The following is a 23,418-nucleotide window of genomic DNA, read 5'->3' as shown; positions in this document are numbered from 1 at the left end:
CGTCTATGGCTCAGTGTCAGCCAAAGCGCTGAATGTTCTAATTGTGATTGTACGTGACACATGGTTAACATGGTACATTTGTCAGCCATATACCAAAACAACCTGAACATTACGCACTCACACCAATGCGACCGTGTGAAATTTTCCCTTTCACATTATTAAAAAATGATCGCATTTGCGACCATTTTGGTCGCAGTCTAGAGCCCTGTAAGAAATCATTAGTTTTGTGTCCATATAATGGAACTCAATGTAGGCCAACATGGTTTGGTTACCAACGTTCTTCAAAATATCTTCTTTTGTGTTCTTCAAAAGAAAGGAATTCACACATAGAATGACATGAAGTTGAATAAATGATGGGAGAATTTCTATTTTTCGTGTGAACTGTCCCTTTAAATAAAAATTATTTGGGTTCAGAAGACTTCATATAGACTACTATTGGGTCGTTTGTCCTAAAGAGCATCAAACCCCATATACTTTCATTGTATAGAAAAGATCAACAAAAATATTCTTCCTAACATCTCCACAGAAACAAGGAGGTGTGGGTTTTAAAAAACAGGGTGTGTAAAAGATTACATTTTCAGCAGAAGTATCTCTTTTAAAAGCATTAACTTGATGAAAAATTGGATTTGGTTGGAGGGTGAATTCCTCACGCCTCCGTGCACGAGGTGTTCTCTACAAGCTGTTCGGTATTCTTCGCTAAAGACACTTGGAGAAAAGCCCTGACAAGAGCAGCTCCCCTTCCATTAGTTTGGTACAGCTGGTGATGTGGCTCGTGAAGGCACCATGCTCTGCTTGCCTCGTCCTCAATTACTCAAGCGTGGAAAAGAGCCTCAGACTGAGAGGACTGATCGATACCAAATCTAGCATTCCCAAACCAGCCTCCCTCTCCCTCTCTCTCTCTCTCTCTCTCTCTGCTTACAATATCCATCCAGGCAAGATGTAGCTGGTGGTCATTGCTTCCATTGCAGGGTGTTTGTGTGTTTGAGGCTGGACTCCAGTAATGTTAAGGGAGGAAAGGACTCTGTGAAAAGGGCAGAGTGTTATTTTGGGAGAACGTACGGGACAGGTTCCCGGCCCTAAATCCGTCCGCTGGATGGATGTGAGGCTGAGATAGCGGAGCAAAGCACTGTGCTGTCAGGCAGCTGCCTTGGACCAGAGTCGCACCTGACGGGAGAAAAACTGTTACTTTAGGAGATATGTCAGCCTCTACACTTCATGCTGAGGTTGAAGAGGGATGGAGGTTGAAAGATTTTAACATTTCTCATCAAATCCTCCATCAAAAGCTGAAATATCTAAGCTGCGTTATCCACGAAACACCACACTCTCACTGTCTACTATGTAAACAATTGACTCATTTGTGAGAAACCTTGACATTTAAATGAGACATTACAGGGAGTTATTTTAAGTTAGAAACCTCTAGAACCGTTCTTGATGGCAATTTTCGGGAAACACTCATGCGATTGGTTATTTCAATACTTCATACAGTATCTGTATTATTCAGCTCATCTGTGCTCTTTGTTTTCTTCAAAGGACTTATATGACCCTCTGACAGGGGTACAAAGACCTCAGCCACGTTAGACCACAGGGTGGACTCAGTCCAGAGCCCTAGAGGGTATAAATCTTTAATCACATCCCACCATGCCCCTCCATGAAAGACCAGAGGGCTCGGTCTGTCTCTGCATTATTCAGAGGGACCTGCCTCATCCTGCATAAAGCAAAGCAGCTTTACATAAATGTCCCCTCTCCGCCTCACCTCTGGACTCTGCTTCCAGAACTTTCAGATGCATCTCCGACCACACAAGCTTCATTTGGTATTAAGTTTCTTTAAGTCATTTAATTCTTTGTCATTGATTGTGCCACTCATCCATATAAAGAACATACTGTGTTGCTTTTATATAGCTTAGGGGACTTAACTGAATTCTGCTTCATTCTAGGAATACAAAATTCCTAGAAGAAAATCCTTTGTGAAAAACACACAAATGTAACAATTGTAGACATACAGTAAATGTACAGTATAATGTCATAAAACTAAACCAGAACACCCTATCATTTGCTCCCCATCTACCTTTGCTGTCCATGAGAGAATGTGTGATATAGTCAAGACCCTATTTTCCTGTAACATGGGTCACTATGACAGCTTTAACAATAGCTAGGATCCTGTTACATTTCCCACCATCTATCCTAGCAATCCTACACAAATAAGCATTAGGTAATGAACTGATGAAGTCACACAGGACATCATTAGAGACACGTCAATGTTTATAGCTAACTGCAGATCAATACATTTATGGCTTTGCCATTGAAGATCTAAAGAAGATCTCTAGGGTTGAGGGGTTTATTGCTCTGACTGTCTGTGAGGGAAACACGTCCTGCGAGCATTTAACCCAACGATTCAGTGAAATCCACAAAGTGCATTCAGCACATTGCAGCATGTGCTATTTTTTTCACACAAAAATAAAAATCCTGTCACCATTTACTCATAATTGAGTTGTTCCAAATCTGTATACATTTCTTTGTTCTGATGAACACAGAGAAAGATTTTGGGAAGAATGCTTATAACCAAACAGTTCTTGGCCAGCATTGACAACCATACAGTAGTAGGAAAAATTACAATGGTAGTCAAAAGTGCCCCAGAACTGTTTGCTTTCTTACATACTTTTGTGTTCTATAGAACAAAGAAATGTATAAAGATTTGGAACAACTTGAGTGTGAGTAAATGAAGACAGAATTTTCATTTTTGTGTGAACTGTTTCTTTAAACCCATTGTGCACACAAATGAATAACTTGACACAAATCTGAAATGCATGTATAGCCTATATTTTTATTTTATTTTATAAATGCACAAGGAACGGATGAGACAAAAGAAAACACTTTTTTCATTGTTGACTACACAATTTTATTCCATTCCATTTCTGCTATTTATTAGTTTTATTGATTTTTTTACCACAATTTAGGAAAGTAGTTTTATGGTTTCTAGATAGCTGAAGTTGGTCATTAATCACAGATTCCAAATGTCAACCTGGTTAAATCTGGACATACATGTATGTGTGTTGTTTTTTGGGTTGTAGTGAGGAAAGGTTTTATCCCAGTAGAATGGGGGCTCATTCATCACTACAAAAGGTCTATCTGCAAGAGATTATTGCAGAATATGTTGTGTGTTTAAGCGTGTGTGCATGTCCTGCATAGCTGATATCTGACTACACGGAAGAAGGGAACATGTAAGGTTATGCTATTACAAGACACATTTAGATTCTATTGATCAGACCGTTAACAAATGGATGACATGAATTCCTTGAAGCTTATCTCTTCTGTCTATTGTCCAATCTTTTCTAACCACCTCTCATCACATTCCCATCCATTTTATCTTCCTTTGCTTTCATCCATGGAAAGTAATTAACTTCACTGTATTCTCACTGTGTGTGTTTCAGTAGTGATTTTCACATAATCTTTCTGTAAGATTCTGTAATCTAAGCATTCATTGCCAGAAACACTTGTTCGTGCAAACAATAAAAAAATAATTATACAATATAACAAAAGTGTGACCCAAGGTTTGGCATTCATACTGTTTCTGTTTATCGTCCAGTTCACGTGTCTCAAGGGCTGCGTGTGTGCACCTGAAATAGGTTTCTGAACATCTGTATGGTATAATAGTGCAGTCTGATGAATTCGCGTTGACATTTCTGTGTTGTGTGTTATCTGGGTTGCGCACAGCTGTTGATATGAGACTCACCTCTCGCCGCACCAGCATAAATGACAAAACCAAACTGAGGCACTATGGGAAATGATGGCCTCTTATTGTCACCGATACACAAACAAGCCCGCAGATGTTTTCTGTGACACACACACACACAATCTGCTGTCTCGCTGCTGTTTATATTTCCATGAGGACCCTCAGACTCGTTTCTCTCTTTAAGGCCATAAGATGTCCTCTTGCGGTATTCTAGATGTTTAAAAGAAAATCCATTGCTCAATTCTGTATAATACAAAAATAATTAAAGAGCAAGACAGTGCTGCTCAATGGAAAAGAATGATTGTAGTTCCGCAGAGGGGATTCGATCCACACCGCTCTTCAAGTGACAAATGAGTCAAGGAAAGACAACTCTTAAATACCCATAACAATGCTTCAATTGGACGTCACATGACCAAATAGACTTCTTTTCTTTCGTTTAGTCTGTCTAATGAAGTCTTACAGACCAAAACCAATCGTATTGTTGAATTTATTTATTTCTTTTGTGGAGCTGTAGATTGCACATTTTTAAAATAGAGAGTGAGTCAGATCCTCACCATCTTGTCTTAAACTAATTAAATCTCCTCCAAAGATAAAAAATACCTTTGGGAGTTTCTAAAAAGACACCGCCCAACACATAAATATGCGCTCATCTCCTGCTCCCACAGACACTACCTGATAATGTGCGGATTTGGCAACCCACAAGACCATCTGTCTCCTCAGAGCTCGGTGAGAACTGGGCAAGCTGGCTCGCACCTGGCCCGTGCGACCCATATGACTACTGCCAGATCACCTGTCTATAATCGGAAATAAATTATGCTGTATATCTTACTTAAGATCGTACATAAATATCATGTGACATCTATTCTTTCTAGACGGAAAGGCCACACGTTATTGGGCACATCGTTGGCTCAATATAAATGCTCTTTTAAGCAAAGTGTCTCTTCAAATTCACATGAACATCGATTTATTACCGATGCGTGAATTATGCTTCACTGGACCTTTAGCTGTGTCATTATTACAAGTAGTTTTTCATTGCAGGAACTTTTTCACTGTTTGGGTTCTTGAAGTGGCTGTGTGGTTCTATGGAAATTAATGCTGATGCATTTTTTTTGTATAGGTGTATATTGCTCAGCACGTTGAGGGTTTGATTCCCAGGAAACAAAATAATGATTTTCTTCAAAGGTTTTTGCATCGTAACACAAATATGTTCCCTTAAAAATAACTATACTTTAAGTTCATGTTATTAAGTATACTTGAGTAAAGTTTATTTTTAAATGAACTTTAAAGTATGTTAACACTTGAGTAATCTTGTTTACACATACAGTATGTCCTTCAACTATACTACAAGTGAACCCATACAGGTGAACTGATACTATTTCAATACTTGTAGCACACTTCTTAGTTCATGAAAGTACACTTTGAAGTACACTCGATAAACTTGATTGACAAGTAGACAAGTAGATTGAAACCATACTTTCTTTTTTAGTTTAAAAGAAGTATACTAGTAGCACACTTGAATAAACTTTTTGTAAGGGTTAATATAGACCAGGGGTCTTCAACATTTTTCGGGGGAAAGGACCCCTTATATGAGAGATGCATGGAGCGGGGACCCCCTTATACTAAATGTGTAAACCAAGCTTTTTAAATAGAAACAACCCTATTGTCACAGCAATATTATGTTAAGACATTACATTAGCATTATTATGCATGTTATTGTGATTTGCAGCATCACACATTTTCATTTTACCGTGAGATGGACAGTTAAACATTTACTTGTCCTGAACTTTAGTTTTTATTAAGGCTTTAATGAGATGACTGGCCCTGGTTAATGGCACAAAGACTTTTTCTAGTTTCTAGTTTAAATTTCTTATTCTAGTGGAGGTAGAGGTTGTCTCTGGATGCAAAAGAAATCAGTGCAGATGTAATGCATTCTGTTGTAAAAACAGGCCGTTTTATTAAGTGTCATTCATTTTTTTATTTCTTTTTTTCCACTTCTCTGTGTGTTGCAGAACACACTGCTTTTTTATAATTCTGGGCACCGTTGTCTTTCTCGTGGATCAGCATTATCGCGGCTGTTAAACAAAAATTCATAAGTTTTTTTCTGCAAAGCATCATATCAGACTAAGGAGAGAACATGCAACGAGTCTGCGTTTTCTTGTTTGATGTGCCATCAGTACGGTGCACGTTTCATTGATTTTTAACACGAACGATAGTCTTGTCAGAGTTTACAATGCAGAAGCGGTGTGGTGTCATTTGGCTGTCAAATTAGCGCTTTACAGCTTTAACAAATTTGAACAGAAGTTCAGAAATACAGTATATGAGAATGCACTTTATTTGCACGCAACTCCTTTCATGCTTACTCTGAACTTATCGGAAGGGAGACAGAGAATGCGCTGACTCTAAACTTACAGTCTTGAAAGAAAGACATAGGTACTTATTTGATTTACGCCCTACTGGATTTTTATGATGCAGATGTAACGTTTGCTCTATCGCTTCTGCTGCCTGAATGGATGTTTTTGTCTGCACGCAGGTTAAAATTGCAAATAGTCCGCGCGGCCGCGCATGTGCGAAGCTTAAAGAGAACATTGGTTGTAATATTTCTGTACCCATTCTTTACATTTTTAACAAAAAGTTGCCTGAGAGTAAACAGTAATTAGCGGATCTCCTGCTGGACCCCCGGTTAAAGACCCATGACGCATGCAACTGGCCCAAAGTTATCTTCCAGTCTGTATTTGGTTATAATATAAACATTTATTTTAAATTCAATTTATGTTAATATGAATTTAAATTAATATTTAGCATCCTTTTATAATGTTACATTAAAACGGCCTTTTTAATTAAACAAAAGAGGTGAAAGAAGTGTGGGGGTTAAATGAAGTCACCTTCACTAATCTCTCAATAAGGTCTTCCTAATAAAATAATGCCTTACAATAATTTACAATCAAATTATAAATGGGAACATAGTGTAAACAAATCAACCCTGCGCAAACTCCATAAATCCGGGAATAAATGTACCACATCAAAATGATTCAGGTCATCAGTCATTTTCAAAAGCCCCTGAAAACCACACTTGGATTATTAAACGGAAAAAAACTTTTATTCATTCATTTACTTAGAATTAGTAATAGATCCTAAAGAATTATTGTTATATCTCCATTTAGCACTTCAGTGTTTGGGCCAATATCTATTTCAAGCCACATTCATTCATCTTAGCCAGAAAGAAGTGCGTCATTCACCGGTCAATCATCATCTCCGGAACATTTTTAATAATAAACAACTGCTGCCAAGACGCTGCTGAGTGTTGTTCATACCAGAATTAGAGTTGGAGGAGAAACTTGTGAAGAATCTGCCTGACGACTGCGTTGAGGAAATGATATTTTTATTTCGTCAATGAACTGGACAGAGGTTGTGGTCACATTAAAAGATCTGGTGGCGTTTTAGGGCCCTAACTCTCCATCATTTCAGGTTTCGGTCTAAGAGTTTAATATCTGCAGCTTAGTCATGATGTGTTTGAAGTCAGTGACCTTGCTGTAGCACAGAATGACAGTATCACACTTTGTAGACACACACACACACTCATAGATTATTGGAAGAAATCCCTGTGGTCAGTAAGTACACAACGTACAAATCTACTATGAGCACACAGGTGGGCCTGAACTCTTGTCTAACAAGTGCTGTATTCTGTCCTTAAAAGCCATCTAAGGCTTTATTTTAACTGACCTACTATCTCTCTCTCTCTCTCTCTCTCTCTCTCTCTCTCTCTCTCTCTCTCTCTCTCTCTCTCTCTCTCGTATACAAATACATTTACACTTACAAATACACTTAAAAACACCTTGTAGAAGAATAGGTGATATGTTTCAATCACATCTTATCTCAGGCACAGCTGAGTCTAAACCCTGTACAGTCTCCAGAGGCAGATGTAAAGTTAATGCAGTCCATTATGTAAGCAACAGCTCTCTGACGCCAACGGTGCACTGCTTTATGTTGTTAAAATACACACACACACACACACACACAGTGCTGGAGTTATAGACACGTGGGAGTATTTTCATGGGAGAGCTATCTTTAGTCTCGTAAAACCGAATCTCCGGAGTTGAAGAAATATAAACTAACAGGCGTCCTGAAAGCTTTTGTTCACTCGTCTGTCATTGCTGTTAGTTTCTTTCATTTGTTCTCTGGTTATGTTATCAGAAAAGAAAAATCTTTACTGACATGTATATTGTAAACACATTGTGATGACAGATTATGAACACAGATTGTATACAACAGTATAGATCTCCTCTTATTTCATTCAAAATAACAAGACAATGGTCACAAATGACATTTTTCATGAATTAAATAAAGCTATTTTAAGGAATATTAACCATTTTAATTTGTGATATAGTTTTTTTACTGATTATTTTTTTAAATTATATTTTTATTACATTTTAAATATAAAATAGTATTATTATTATGTTTACAATCTTACCATTTAAATAGGCTTAATTGTAATTCTACAAAGTATTATACAAATCTATTATATATATTATTTATTTATTATAAATTGTGTTATTGTTGATATGTTTGAATTCTTAAAAATGTAAAATTATTTAATATATTTTTTTCCTTAGTTATCGAACCCATGACCATTGCAGTGCCATTGCCATCCTCTTCTAACTGAATTACATGTCATTGATTTGAATTGCCTTTAAACACATTTCATTCTACACAATAATTAAGACAGAAAAACAGAGAGGACAGGGGTTCAGCTGAAGGTAATGTGAATAAAAAGCTGCTGAAAGTTTCAGCCTTACATTCCCAATCATTCTGGCAATCAAAACACGCTTTAATAATTCAATAGGAACATAGGGTGTGAGTGAAATTGAGAAACCGAGAGACAAGCAGGGACCTTCGGGACGTGAATATGACAAAATCTGAGGAAAGCTCTAGGTTGTTGTGTAAAACACTACAAACAAACCCAATCGATAGCATTAATGTCTTAATCAATAAACAACTCTTCATTAAAATAAATATTAATGAAGCTACAGTCCACCTCACAGATGCTAATTGAAAAGAAATGCCACGTTTTAATAGCACGTATACGTCTTTGGGAGTGGATTAAAAGTGCCCGAAGGATGGTCAATAATGGCATTCAAATACACAAAAGCATAAAATCAATACAATGTCATTCAATGCTTGTCTCCAAATACTGCTCTGTGCATTTCCATCCGGAAAGTCAAGACTTTTTTGTATTGTAAATACTGTGCATTCGCTGGGCTTCAGCAGATACCTCACACCGCAAATGTCGTGCCATTGTGTACTGCATGAATACTGTCTGAAACGCACTCAATCGTATATTTTGTGTTAGGAATGTAAGCTAACCATAGCCGATGGTGAAGCAGCCATTAAAGCGCTATAAAGTTACGCTGACAGGGCAGGCGAAGCCACGGGAATCGATAGCCAAGGTCAGAGAGCGTTTGAGAGGACACAAAGTCTCCAGGGTCCCCCTTAACTGTCTCTCATTTCCACAGCAGCACAGGAAACGCTGGTCTTGTCTACCGTTGGCGTTCGTTTTTCCTGCTCATAAATTTAATTAGTAAATAATTAAAAGTTTATTTCATCTGTAGAGAACTTAACAAGGTCAAGTTGTGCGGGTGCTGGTCTGAGTTTTGTGAGGGCGCAAGCCATTTTACCACATCACATAGCCTGAGGAAACTTTTATTTGTTTCTGTGCTCTGTATTTCATTAGATGTTAAAATGTTCTGGAAGGATTTAATTAGGAGTCTCAAAATCTGATATAATGCCAGTATTGTGACTTTAACCTGAAGTTAGCCAAAGTGTAAAAATCCTGAAGTCCCTGTATACAATCCATCACCCTCTTTTCCTCTCTCACTTTTATGTACATGTCCAAGTATTGTCTACTACATGCATTTTTTCTCCTGTGCACATAAATCTCTCCTCCCGCCGCCTTGTGGTTTTCTCTCACAGTTGTTGATAACTGGTGTTGTGCATGTTGCATCTGTCTGGTGCAGAATTGCATGTTTCTATTGTGACATTTCGACCATCTATCCCCCAAGGCCTTTCCTGCAGCGTCTGCGTCGCTGTCCCCTAAGGACCAGTGTAACAGTGACATACAGTTATTCACACGCACATACACACTCGTGTAGGTTGCACGCACAACCTCTCTATTGTTCTTGCTAGCGAAGACAAAAGTCTTACATCTTTATCTGCAGAGAAGCCTGTGGAGACGAGGGTTCGTTGGGATCCCATTTATAAACATCAGCTCTTGGAAGATTCTATCTGTTGTAATCAAACAGTGAGAACTCTTTTAGATAGACTCATCTACAGTAGGTGTCGCAACATCAATCGCCAAGAACGCATTATTAAGTCTCTCGGCCGACATAAAGATTTGTTGTGGTCCAGTACTCCTGAGTCAGGGAACTAAAAATGAAGCCATTTGATCTTTTGGCTTCTGATCTTGGCTTCTGATTAGTTTCAAGTGCACTTTGGCACGTTTAAACTTGGTGCATCAAGATGGTTTACAAGATGCACAAAAACTAATGCCATTGGATTTGTGCATGAAGGAAAGAAAATCATGCAGATTTGAAACAACATAGGAGAATAAATAGTGAACTGTTGCTTAAATAGCCTACCAGTTCAAATGCAATTCCCGAGTTTTTATCGGTTTAAACCTAAATAATACTTGTGTATTTACTATGTATCTGTCTGAATTCTCTATTCTGCTTTATTGATTTCTCTTTTCCATGTCCTAGTCAGAACCTATCTCTACAAGAACACTCTTTAAATTAGCAGAGCAAAGCATAAAATGGCTGATATCACTTTATCTACCAAAACCTTTCTTCTGCGCCCCTTTTCTAAAAAAGCCTTTTTATATTAGCTTCTTTCTGACAGGCATACTCAACAGAAAGGGAAGAACACAAAGCAGTGTGAAATCTCAAACAAACAGAACACAGTTTTCAGTTTCAAACTTTTTTAAAGCAACGGCAAAGCACAGTCAATCTTTTCCCCAAAATCTATGTAAAGGTTCTGTCACAGAACTTATGCCAAATCTGATTTGAAGCCATCTACAGTTTATGCTACCGGAATATAAAAGTTGCATTCCATATTTTTCGTTAAAAATAAACAAACATTAGGTATTGAACAAGCACACAATCTCCCTACACTACCCAATCCCAACAGTAAGCTTCTAATAATGATTTATAATTTTAACATGAAAATGTCAGTTTTACGTCTTTTGACTAAACCAAGTAAAGATACGTACACCTTTACCTTCTTTAGCATATACTGTATATATATGCATGCATATAAAATTTACCGGCACTCTATGTGATGAATACAAAAATTAAATATATTTTATTTTATATACTTTACATTTTTTATATACTTTATATTTTTATAAAGGCTTGAACTTGATGACTCACTTTGTCCAATAAAATGCTGTGACGTGAACAAAAAGTTATTACCTGGACAGAGGTTAGTCTTATATGACATACATGATATTATAGATATGGACAATTAAAACAGTAACGAAAACTCTGAGTTACAGACCGGCTGAAGGCTGGACATTTCAAAATTGAAAAACCACATATATATTTATCTTTCTCATCTACTGAAATCCTCTAGTATATTATTGTAACTTCTAAAGCTGAATATTTCTCTTCCAGATGCTAAATGATTTTCATACCACTGATTTTTAACAATTTTGACAAACAATAAAATGCATGACAGCAAAGTGAATTAAGTTTCTGCCTGGCAGACTCTTCTGAATTACTCAGTGAATATCTACTGTGTGTTTCATTAAAAATGCGTTTTACCGAAAAGGCGAAACAGGGACATACAGACTTACGTAACTGTCTCTGTAACATCACGGCAGCTTTGTAAAACATTGCAATTTACATATAAAGGCAGGAGGTAAAAGTGCAATCTGGCATCCTTCACAACAAATCCTATTAGTCCATGCACTGCAGACGTAAAGAGTATCTGTGTGTGGCCCCTAAAAATAGTGTGTGTTCAAAAGAGACATATAATCAGGATTCTGTATCAGAGTTGAGTTTGGTGGTCCTACTGTGACGTGACTCAGAGAGAGATTTAGGCTGGTGTGCGTGTGCATAACATGAAGAGTTATAAAGCGATTCTAATAACACAGCTCATATATATTGCTTGTATCTGTATGTTTCTCACTCACAAGCTATATGATGGATGAGAACTGCAGATTTAGTACAACCTGACTGTTTTAAGAGAGTGAGTGAGGGTGTGTGCGCGCGTTTTCAACCTTATTATTCCTTTGCGAGACGGCATATAAGGTCAGGCCCCTTGCCACTTCTGGGTTCAATATGTTGTTTCAAGAAAAGCAAAAAAGCAAAAACGTGACGACATCTTAGTTCTGTGAGAGCTGCCGTAGTGCTTCGAAGGGGGAGGGGTGGAGTGAGCTGTTGGTTGCAATTCACAACCTCACCACTAGATGCCACTAAATTTAATATGCTAGACCTTTAAATCTGCTGTTCCTAATGTAAGTAATAATATCCTCATCAGACCTCTAAAGTCAAAATGTCTCAGTCCTGGTGGTTTTGTGTCCATTCAATGGAAGTCAATGGGGTCCAATGTTGTTTGGTTACCAACAATCTGTAAAATATCTTCTTTTGTGTTCTGCAGTAGAAAGAAAGCCATACCAGTTTGGAATGACATGAGGGTGATGAAAAAAAAGCATCTTGGGGTAAACTATCCCTTTAAATTACGTCTGATTTATCAAAACCAGCTTGTGCATGGGTTGAAACCAAGTATAGGCAGTTATAAACGTGTGCTGCCATGTTTAGCCATCTCTGTTAGCCTGTGTTATCTTCGTGCCAGGCCGAATCAGTAAAAGGTTTGACAAAACAAGTGCAAGAGAGGTCAGGGAGGAACAGATGCTCAGGAAGGGGACAGTGGGCTTCTTTATCCTGTCTCCAAAAATGACACGTACCCGACCCTCACAGCGCCCCTTGACACGCTAGCCACCAAAGCACATCCTTTCACATTATAACCCAGGCTTGTGATTTTGAGCTAATTTTGTTGAGAGCCCAAGATTGAGGATGTCACCTCTCAAAGAAAGCGAAAGCTGCCATGTTGAATCAGAGATCCGAGCGGCTCCTGTCAAAAGACCTTGATGTTCGAGGTGTGTAGTTTCACGTCTCCTGCTGCCGGTTGAGATCCGATCGTCTGGCGGGAAAGGGGAAAAATATGTCCTTGTTCTGTCTTTTAACAGTGTGTAATAATGGGAGCTCAATTTTTAAGTGCCAGGATCAAGGCGAACCTCTCATCTTTTCTTAATGCTGTGAATCTTTTAAGAGCCTGTGGACAAAGTATTCACTTTGGACGGTGCAGTTCAAACCAGCACATTCTGTATTTTACCTTCATTAAAAGGAAGTGGGACGGCTTCAGAGGGACCAAAGTGGTCCGATGGAGTTGGGTATTTAAGTCTGCAACTATTAATAGACAGGGTAGGCAAGTGCTGTAATCTTGAATCCTTTCTAAAGAGACCCCAATGTTTTAAAACCCCAAGGGTCAATTGTTGAAAAAAATGAATAAAAACAGAATAGATTATGAATGAAATTATTTACATTATGTACCATAAACTAATATTTTCATGGTTTAATCTAACCTCTACACCAGACCTCCTCTACCAAGTCAACTTAATAAAATGTAAATCTCATGCAGGAAGTCCTCATCTCCTGTACAAACAGCAGTCACCGGGCAGGTATACGACTCGCCGACAAGCACAAACAGAACCTCCACGTATCCAAAAGGAGCGCACGTCACGGATGACCTTTCCCTGCACGATTCACCCTCTCCTCCCGTTAATACATCATTAATCTCTCAATAGGCTGTGACACAGCAGACCTCTGCCGAAACATTATTGTTTGCTTTTTCTCTCGTTGACTCCTAATTATCATCAGCTAATGACCGCCCCTTCCTACCGTTCAGATTTAATTAACACTCCAAAGAGGGAGAAAGAGCCAAATGTTTGCTTACAGTTTGGGTTAATCATGTGTATGACAAGAGCAAAGGGGTGAAACTTGGATGGATCTAGTTTTATGTGCAAATGCTAAATGTGGTAATTACCTAGCAATGAGGTGAATGAACTACGAATAACCGTTTTAAAAAAGTGCGATATATACAAATGTGCCCTTTTCCAGACGTCATTCGAGTGTGTGTCAGTGTATAGAGAGAGGTCATGTGTTTGTCACGTTATTCTCAGTAAATGTCCAGTTAGGTCTATTTCTGTGTATTTCTAATAACAACATACATAATGCTGCTTTAATCTGAAACCCTTTTTTTTGTCAAAAATCATTATTATTTGTCACACTTTATGTTTGTCACTGGGTTTTGTAATTATGTAACCAATAAAAGGTTTTTAAAAAAGTGCTTGTCAACTTTGCATTTAATCATTTAAAAAGTACAGTGCTATTCCTGAAAAACTGCGATTTTGGACATACAAGGTTTATTTTAAAATGTTGTAGTTGGCCAGTGAGAAATATTACAAATTAAACTTGGCTATGATAAAACAGTTAGTCTCCATTGACTTGCATTTGTTTTGTGTCCAGAAGTCATTAAGGACCAAATGCTGTTGTTTGGTTACCAACATTCTTAAAAATATCTTCTTTTGTGTTTTGCAGAAGAAAGAATGTCATACAGGTTTAAAATGATAAGAGGGTGAGTAAACGATGACAGATTTTTCATTTTTGGTTTAATTTCACTATTTAATCTTTGACGCCTTACTTAGTAAAGCTATCAAGGTTATTTTTCATAAAATGTTCTTTACATTATGTAGAATTATTTTATGTAGAAAATCACATAAAAAACGACTTTAGCCGGGTTTTCACAGGCTGGGTCGCAACATGTGCATTCTCTGGGAATCAAACCCATGACCTTGGCATTACAGCGCTACCAGTTGAGCTACAGTACCACTCTGTCTTATATTACGACCGTTCTGTTCTCTGAATATGCAGCCCACAGGCTGCCGGTCACATATGAACACAACCAGCCATATATAATCTTTATAAGACTCGTTAAAGCATCACTAACAGCCTTTTATCACCTGCAGGTTGAAGAGTCATTTATAGCTTATCTTTGTAAACACGTTGCTCATTCCACACATGCTAATGGTGTGCCGCATACAGCACGCACGCCACGGACACCTACAAACATATAAATGCTTTTGAATTATAGAGTGAGAATGGCGATATTCACACAGACGTAGACTGAATCATCATTAGGAGTAGGTTTGCAAGCTGGCAAGGACGATTTTCTCCGCCACAGGTGAGGGTGTGTGTAGCTCTGCTTCTTTTCTCTGTGTGCCCGGCTGCCCGTGTGTGTCGGTGTGTGAGATCTCTGACTAAATGAGCTTTCAACCGAACGAGCTATTAAAACGGGCCAACGAGCCGCCCCGGCTGGCTGCCCAGCCAGCAGCACTTCGTATGGTAAGTAGCCTCCTGTTTCCTGCCCGCGCTTTAGCCAATAGGTGCGTGTTCGTTTCAAACCTTTATTTAATCTATGTCGCCTTTACTCTGTTCTCGGGCTCTTACACAGGTGGACTGATAATGGGCCATATTGTAGAGTACCTGGAGCAATGTGGGGTTAAGAGAGGGTATCACAGAAGTGGGCACTGGGCAGGGGCTTTGAATCCAGAACATCGCCTTCCAGCAAACCAGACCAAAGTCTCGTCAATCATCTTACAACATCTTATGCTTTCTTGAACTTAAAAAGCGTGTTTTTACCATGTTTTTCAACCTCTCCCCACTAACCAACTTTTCAATGTCCAGTTTTTCTTTATTTATTTTGTTGCATGTGCTACTGCTTAAAATAAATCCGAAACTAAACTAACCATCCAAACACCCAGAATTTTCTCTGCGGGCATCATTCCAAACACCATCCCACTTTTTGTTGACCTACTGTACAGTACAGTACAGTACAGTCCAGTGTCACCAGTCAAAAGCCACACAGACATCCCATGTGCAGTAAACCAAATGCTATTCGACAAAAGACACACTGCTTTCCTGTAAACGGATTCCAGCTGCACAATTATTATGCGTTCCATGCCCCGTTCTGTACCCCCGGGCTGTAAGCATAGACTCCTACTGCTAAGAACGACAACAATAAACAGTCATAACTCCTTATCGCTGTGCTGTCTGTTATTGTCTGTTGGCAATGAGGAGGGGCTCGGTGGCAAAGCTTATGCAGAACGCCTTTCAGCACGCAAATAAATCCCCCCTCCTTTCTTCTTTCTATCTCTGTCTCTCTCCATCCCATCTCTTTTCTCAACTCAAACCCACACATTCTTTTGTAATGAAGAGAAAATGAAGCAGTTCCCAGAGCAGGGTGCTTTAAAGCTGCAGGCTCAGGCTGAGCATTAGGGAAAGTGTTGTGACACCGGAGTCACTCTTCAGAGGAAAAAAATTGAGGGGAATTGTTTTTTAAGGTATGAAGATAATAACAACATGTTAAATCTTAAAGCTAATGATAAATATGAAAAATGTAAAATTACTGTAAGTATTTTGCAGAATTTTTCATTTGTAGCCTATACATTTATTAGGAACTCCAAAAGAGGCACTACAAACATTGCAAAAATAGTAAATGAATATATAATCAAATAAGCATCCCAAATTTTATAACACATTTTTACTGAAACAATAAAACATTCTCCAAAGTAGAAATACGCTCCTCAAAGCATCGTGACGCGCTGCGCTAAAGGTGAAACAGCGCCTCCCCGTGGACACACTCATTCACATCCATCAATCTTCATGACCTCGATGTTTCTTAAATAATTTTCTTCAAGGTTTATTTTGAAATCTAGACACTTGATTGCCTTTAAATAGCTCAGATACAATACAAAACGCATAGCCATTTACAAACCACAGATTAAAGGACAAGATGCCAAATTGTTTGGGCAATACTAATACAGACACCAAAAACAGATCAGAAAGCATCTATAATTTCATATTGCTGTTGGAGTCAGAGACTCCAATCATTAAGAGTTCACAAACACCGTTTCCATGGGCGCCTGTCACCATTACAACGATTATTGATTAGTATCACTAAATGCATCCAACTGTTTTAATTGTACTAGTTAAGACACGAGCTCTAGTTGTCAGCTGCAGTGCGGCATCGCTTGTCTATTTTTAAGAATAATATTACGTGCTGTATATGAATATTTCATCGGCACACGGCCAAAAGCTCACCACAACTCAAAGAGACAGATAAACAAACCTGACAAAAATACCATCACGAGTTTCTGGGATGTGTGATGCTTCTTAAACAGTCACGCGCGCAGTGAATAGAAATGTAACCGACTTTCAGCATCATGCCACGGCTACATTTGCTTCAACTGCACCAAATAAGATAATGACATAAATATGATAAATCTAGTTGATCTTACCTCGCTTGAACATCCTGATCGGGTGATGCTGTGCACTTTATTCCACTGTGGTAGTCAAAACAAGCGTGTCATCTTCTATAATCCGAGTCATATGTGATAAAAGTTTGATATGTTTTAGTTATCTTCAATGTGAGTCGATCCACATCAAACAGAAATTCGTAACTCTTCAGCCCAGCTCTCAGGTATCGATTCAAATGGAAAACAACATCGCCGACGTGCACAATTCCCAAGCTCCACAAGAGAAGAGATTTCAAAGAGAGATGATTCCGAAAAACAGGCTTCAACGAACACTTGCAATGGCCATAAAAACACGCATTAAAGTTTTATAATATCGCTCGATGTCTCGGGGAAACAGCGCGCGCAGGTACGTACGGCACTTTTACGCACGGCGCCGTATGTTGTGTTTAGTTACTGCGTTCGGATGTGGAGATGTGCGCGTTCGTTAACGAATGACAGTCGCTCGGTTCTGTCTCTTTATGAGTCGGAAAGATAGAGCACTACTGGAGGGAGGTGTCGGGAAGAGAAAAGAAAACACGTAGAGATATTTACCCTCTCCCGCCTCCCTTTAATCCCAAATATGCCTCTGTCCTCGAGACTTCCCAGCGTCTATATAATATAATTGATGTCGTTTCGTTTCACAGCTTGTCTGGTGTTTAGTTTCCGAGCAGATGAAACTGATGTTGCGCTACCTGTCTCGTCTTCTGACGACGGAGAGATAGGAGGAGCGATACATCCTTATCATGGGGCTCTTGTTTTCCAATATAAAGTCTTGAGGGAAATTGTCCACTTAAGATTTCGACAGTGTAATGACTTTTATGTTATTGAGGGGGAAATTGTTCTGGAGCAGATGTTTTATGAAACACGCTTAACTGTGTCTAGTAAGAGCCATCTATCTGATGTCATGCATACCAGTGGATTTAAAATGTTGAGACAGACAGACAGACAGACAGACAGACAGACAGACAGACAGACAGACAGACAGACAGACAGAGAGACAGACAGAGAGATAGATAGATAGATAGATAGATAGATAGATAGATAGATAGATAGATAGATAGATAGATAGATAGATAGATAGATAGATAGATAGATAGATAGATAGTTTAGTGACATTGTTTTAGTTCAGACACATTTCTGCGACTACATCCCTGTACCGCAGCATCAGCATTCCTTTTCTGAGGCAAGTGGCTTCAGTACAAAGCCGTAAATCTCTGTGTCTGTGTAAGGTGAGAGTGTTAATGTCCCTGTGTCCTATATGTCTCTGCGTAGGGTGAAGCGGGTTAATGTCCTTTTCAGCATCGTCTGACACAAGCACCTGCACATCACAATCACACAATCCAGACAGTAGCGGGGTCAAATACAAGGCCGTTGTAATCCGGTGTAAGGAGGATAATGCTCTCTCTCTCCCTCACTTTCTCTCCCTGAGGGGGGCAGGTAAGGTTGGCCAATGATAGATATAAATTGTACTCTGTCCCCAGTGGTCTCTTTATATCTAGGGTTTGGTTTACCTCCAATGAGCTGCTAGCGTGAGGCTGCGGGTTAATCGCTTTGTACATCCTAATTCATTTAATTGCTAACATGTAGATCTTAACCCAGTCCACCTACAACCGGTCACTCTCATAAAAGAAACAAGTTTGACGTGAACTCCTTCCTATGTAATTGGTTCACACATTTATGACTAAAGGCCATTGACATCAAACCTGACACAATGCATCCAAAGGCACCATATTCAATGTGATAGACACAATAGAGCTGAATAATGACTTAAATCACACATATACTGTATGTTGTATGGTTTCAGAAAACTAGGAATAAAGCTCATGAGTCATATGGATACTTTATAGTGCTGTTTTGGTCAATTTACAGGTTTACAGCACCCATTCACATCCATTATATGGAAAAGAGCAGCCGGGATATTCTCAAACATTCTCTCTGCTTCACAGAAGAAAGTCTTCAAAGTTTAAAACAACAGGGTAAGTTATAACAGCTCTTTTTTGTGTGTGTGAACTGTTCCTTTAAGATGAATTCCCACATTGACTCGCTAAACGTTTCGCATCATTTAGTAATTGTCTTAAAATGACAACGTTTAATCAAGGTAATTTATCATAAATGAACAGGTACTTTCCATTAATTATGCAGATAAATTGCTGAAAAGATACTGGAGCAGAATAACAAGCAGAAAGCACACGACGTGCATGTGAGGAACTACAAAACAACATTGCGTGAGTGGAGAGTCGTGCCGCCTCTGTCTGTTCTCCCACAGGGACCCGCTCAGCTGACACACAATATTGTTTGTCTCTGTGAGGAGCAGGAACACACATTACTGTTTTAAAGTGTTGATGAAGACATTTAGAAACTGGTCACACACTGGAGCACTGTTATCCCACGATATCCTAGCAAACACCTACACAGTAAAATCGCCAGTGTTAAAAAAGGTCAAATGAACACTCTCAAAGTGTGGATTATATAAACACTGTGAGAGTTAATTTGACCCTTTTTAACACTGGCGATTTTGCTGTGTAGCAATGCACTAGCAACCATTAAGAAGACCCTAGCAACTGCATAGAAACCCCCTAGCAACCGTCTATTCAAGCATCCACATGCAGCAGTCACATGTCTTTGGAATATGTTAATATCTAGTTTCAGTCAGTTTTTACACTTTTGAAAGAGAGAGAGAGAGAGAGAGAGAGAGAGAGAGAGAGAGAGAGAGAGAGAGAGAGAGAGAGAGAGAGAGAGAGAGAGAGAGAGAGAGAGAGAGAGAGAGAATATATATAAATATTCCAAATTCAAGTTATTTAAAACGTGTGCCCTGTCTGTATAAAATAATATGAAAGATCATGCAAAAGAATTTAGTTTTACATCAAGTTTAAAAAAACGATGAGTCCTCGACTATAAGCAGTCTCTTATTCCTTACCGTCATGCAGTTCATATTTTTTTACTTAATACATTTTTCTATTTCATGGCATTCTCTTGAACAATAAGTGTAAACTGAGTGCAGTCTTGAGTCTGTTTCTCATCACGTTCTGCCTAAAGTATTGGGAACTGGTAATATTATTTACTAAAAGTTAGTCTCATGGGTTCCCATTATAAATGTAGAAAACTGTAGAGACACACATCCTGGAGTGCGCCGCTTTCATGTTTCCATGTATTACTGAGATTTAAGAATTGTTAGATGTTGGTATTCTCAGAAAAATTCTCATATAGGGCCACTGTGCATTATACTTAATGACACAAAATTGTTTTTATAAATAACCTCGACCATGAAATAACATTTCAACATTGCACCCAGTACTCAATGGATTTGGCTCACAGTCATCAGCTTGATGTGTTGTTGACCTTTTGCTGACCTTTCATTGACCATTCCTCAAACTTTTGCTGTCTAATGAACACTTTGTAGATCTGCTTTCCTAACATCCAAGTAGGAAGCTCGGATCTCGACCTTTTCAACAGATGGGCTCTTCTCTTCACTTTCCCTGCCAAATGATACAATCCCTCCTTTCTGTGAAAAAATATGAGTCATTCTGTGAACTTCAACGACTGCTGCACTTTTAGCTGCAGTACATGTGTTGTGCGGTCTGTAGGAGTGCCGTTCGGTACTGCCAAGGTTACATGCATCCATGACATACTGCCAACATACAGTATATGCCAAATATATGAGTGCTATGTAAACAGTGTTTCTCTGATAGACACATAAAAGAAGATACGTCCGTGATGAGAAAGTATATTAACTTCTTATCTGCCTAGGAGATAAGGAGTCGCGTAGATTCAAATTAATTCTTGTCGGTGGTCAGCTCAGCTTTGTTTTTTTCAAATATTTATCGCACCATCTCTCGCTTCTCACCCATTTATCTGGAGCTATCTTGTTTACATGGCCAACAGATCTGATATATTGTAAGATGTAGTGTATTGCAGTTGACTAAAGTGTCCATGTGTCAGAAATGATTTACCTTAAAAATGCTGTAAAGGATTGCTTTATTTTTTATCCATGTTTTGATTATTATAATATATTTTTATGGTAGCATATTATTACTCCATATGGTTTACACCAGGAATGATCTTAAATATAAATTCTTTATTTTATTCAAATTATTTTCATTTATTTATTTATGATATTTTTTTATTATAAAGCATTTTTTATTGCAGTGCTTTATTATAAGATAAAGAATATATGACTGTACAATGTTCAGCTTAAAAAAAAAATATATATATATATATTATTGTAATTTACATTTTAGTTTATAAAAAATAAGACTGCAAAATGATATGAGACAGAGATAGAATTGATATATAATAAAATATTAATATAAAGTAAAATGATTATATATTCAATATAAGATAAATATGCGTCCGATAAAATCGTCTAATAGGAAATTTCCATTTACTGTACACATAGAAAATAATTTTGGCATGTCGTGTAATAGATCAGAATCAAGTATTCCAGAAGGCCGCTTGATAATTTAAGATAAAATGTTTATCATTAGTAAATATTGTTTTTATAGCAACAAAGTTACCTATCAATCTAAACATTACCCATGTGCTGTTTGCACAAGGCCGCCACATTTGTAAATGTATCACAACGGCTCAGGCCGCAGCCTCACAAAAAGCCCTGACATACCAGAGTTTTCTCCTCGGCTCTTCTGTCACAGTTCAGAGCAAAGGATAGTGTGGAAGCCGGCAGGGGTGAGAGATCAGGCCTAATTGCCAGGAAAAGAGGGATAATGAATATAGAGGAGTGAAGGAGCAGACTGCTGAGGAAGCTGCTTTCCAGGACTCTCGGGATCCGAGTTTCTCTCTGGTGCCAGTGAACTCTGAATGCTACCAGAGAGGCACGATACCACATTCAACTAAAAACCCTTGAGTCATGAGCACTGCATAACCAAACTGCCAAGCAGCTTGTTGTTTTGGCGCCTAGAACACGAGAGAAAGGTCAATGTGATTTTAGCTGCAAATTTGCAAATATTTTTCTGTATGTCACAAATATGACACATTTGTTATTAAAATAAGAAATTCAGTATTTGAGAGATAATATGGCTAAATTAAAGTCCATTAGTGAAGGCTTGTAGACCACTTAAACGGACAGTTCACCCCAAAATTAAATTCTTCATTCATTTACTCACCCACATGTCGTTCCAAACTTGTACGACTTTCTTTCTTCTGCAGAGCACCAAAGAAGATATTTTGAAGAACGTCGGTAACCAAACAACATTGGCCCCCATTGACTTCCATTGTATGTCCACAAAACCACTGGAACGCTCTCACAATATCTTCTTTTGTGCTCCACAGAAGAAAGAGTCATTTTCACATTTTGAATGACACGGGGGTGAATAAATAATGATTTTTTTAATTTAGGGTGAACTATCCCTTTAAGTGTGTCTTTGGTGTATATGTTGCATTTAAGTTTTGTGGGTTTGTTTTTGCAATAACCTGTTCTATTATGAATTGTAACAGGGTCTCGGTCTCTACCAAGCTCTTACATTATCATAATTCAGCTCAAGAATATTTTGTATTAGTTTAGAGGCGAGAGAGAGAGAGGGAGAGAGAGAGAGGGGGGGGGAGAGTCCTGTGCCAGGCCTTGTATTAATAAAGCAAAGAGGTGGAAAAACACGATTATATTTTCTAGAGGACAACTCATAGGTGTCACCCCACAGCAGTTTAGATTGTTTACACATTCCCATAAACACAGGCAATATAGCCTCTGGTGGATATTCTCATAGTGTATGGGCATGCAAGCAAACAGCAGAATTACATAAAAGGATTGCTTTTGAAGGTCACATGTTATGATACGCTTCATTCTTAAAATCAAGTTTAACAAGCATTTTAACCCAGAAAAGAACAGATTTAATATTACATTTGCGACTGCTGCCATGGTAACTGTGTTTGGACTGGTAACAGTGACATTGGTGGTGTGGATCTTGGAGAAATGAAATGAATTTAATAGTTTGTTTTTCTCCAAAAGTCCTCCGCATGTCCAAACTTTAAGCGGTTCATGTAGTCAGCAGTCAACCATCACTATAAACACTGGATGTCGTGCACATCAGATGCTCGTAACATATAACTCTGCACACGCAAACAAACTTTGGCCTGTCAGACTGTAAAAATATGATTTTCTCACTATAATACTTTTCTGTCGTGTTTCAGTCTTGACCTGCCTGTTGCTTCCCCATCATCACAAGAAAGGGTACACCTGAATTATGTATTCCGCCTGACATCCAGTAGCCCTTACACACACCTTGCATGGTTTGCCTCAGCTCTTTCCTCTCGCTATCTGAAAGATAAC

The 23,418-nt window shown here is 38.5% G+C and overlaps 1 protein-coding gene across 1 annotated transcript in view; it reads right to left on the bottom strand.

Annotated features, from left to right (window-relative positions):
• Positions 1 to 17,809, bottom strand: part of LOC130545948 (reticulon-4 receptor-like 1) — a 77,918-nt gene extending 60,109 nt beyond the window's left edge. The window contains exon 1 of the mRNA XM_057320884.1: positions 17,142 to 17,809. Coding sequence (XP_057176867.1) covers positions 17,142 to 17,154 — 13 coding nt within the window. The 5' untranslated portion in view covers positions 17,155 to 17,809. The remainder of the gene's footprint in view (positions 1 to 17,141) is intronic.
• Positions 17,810 to 23,418: the final 5,609 nt, after the last annotated feature.

This window comes from Triplophysa rosa, linkage group LG22 (assembly GCF_024868665.1).
Source record: "Triplophysa rosa linkage group LG22, Trosa_1v2, whole genome shotgun sequence".
NCBI classification, from domain to species: domain Eukaryota; kingdom Metazoa; phylum Chordata; class Actinopteri; order Cypriniformes; family Nemacheilidae; genus Triplophysa; species Triplophysa rosa.
This window is presented reverse-complemented; position numbering and strand designations above follow the sequence as displayed.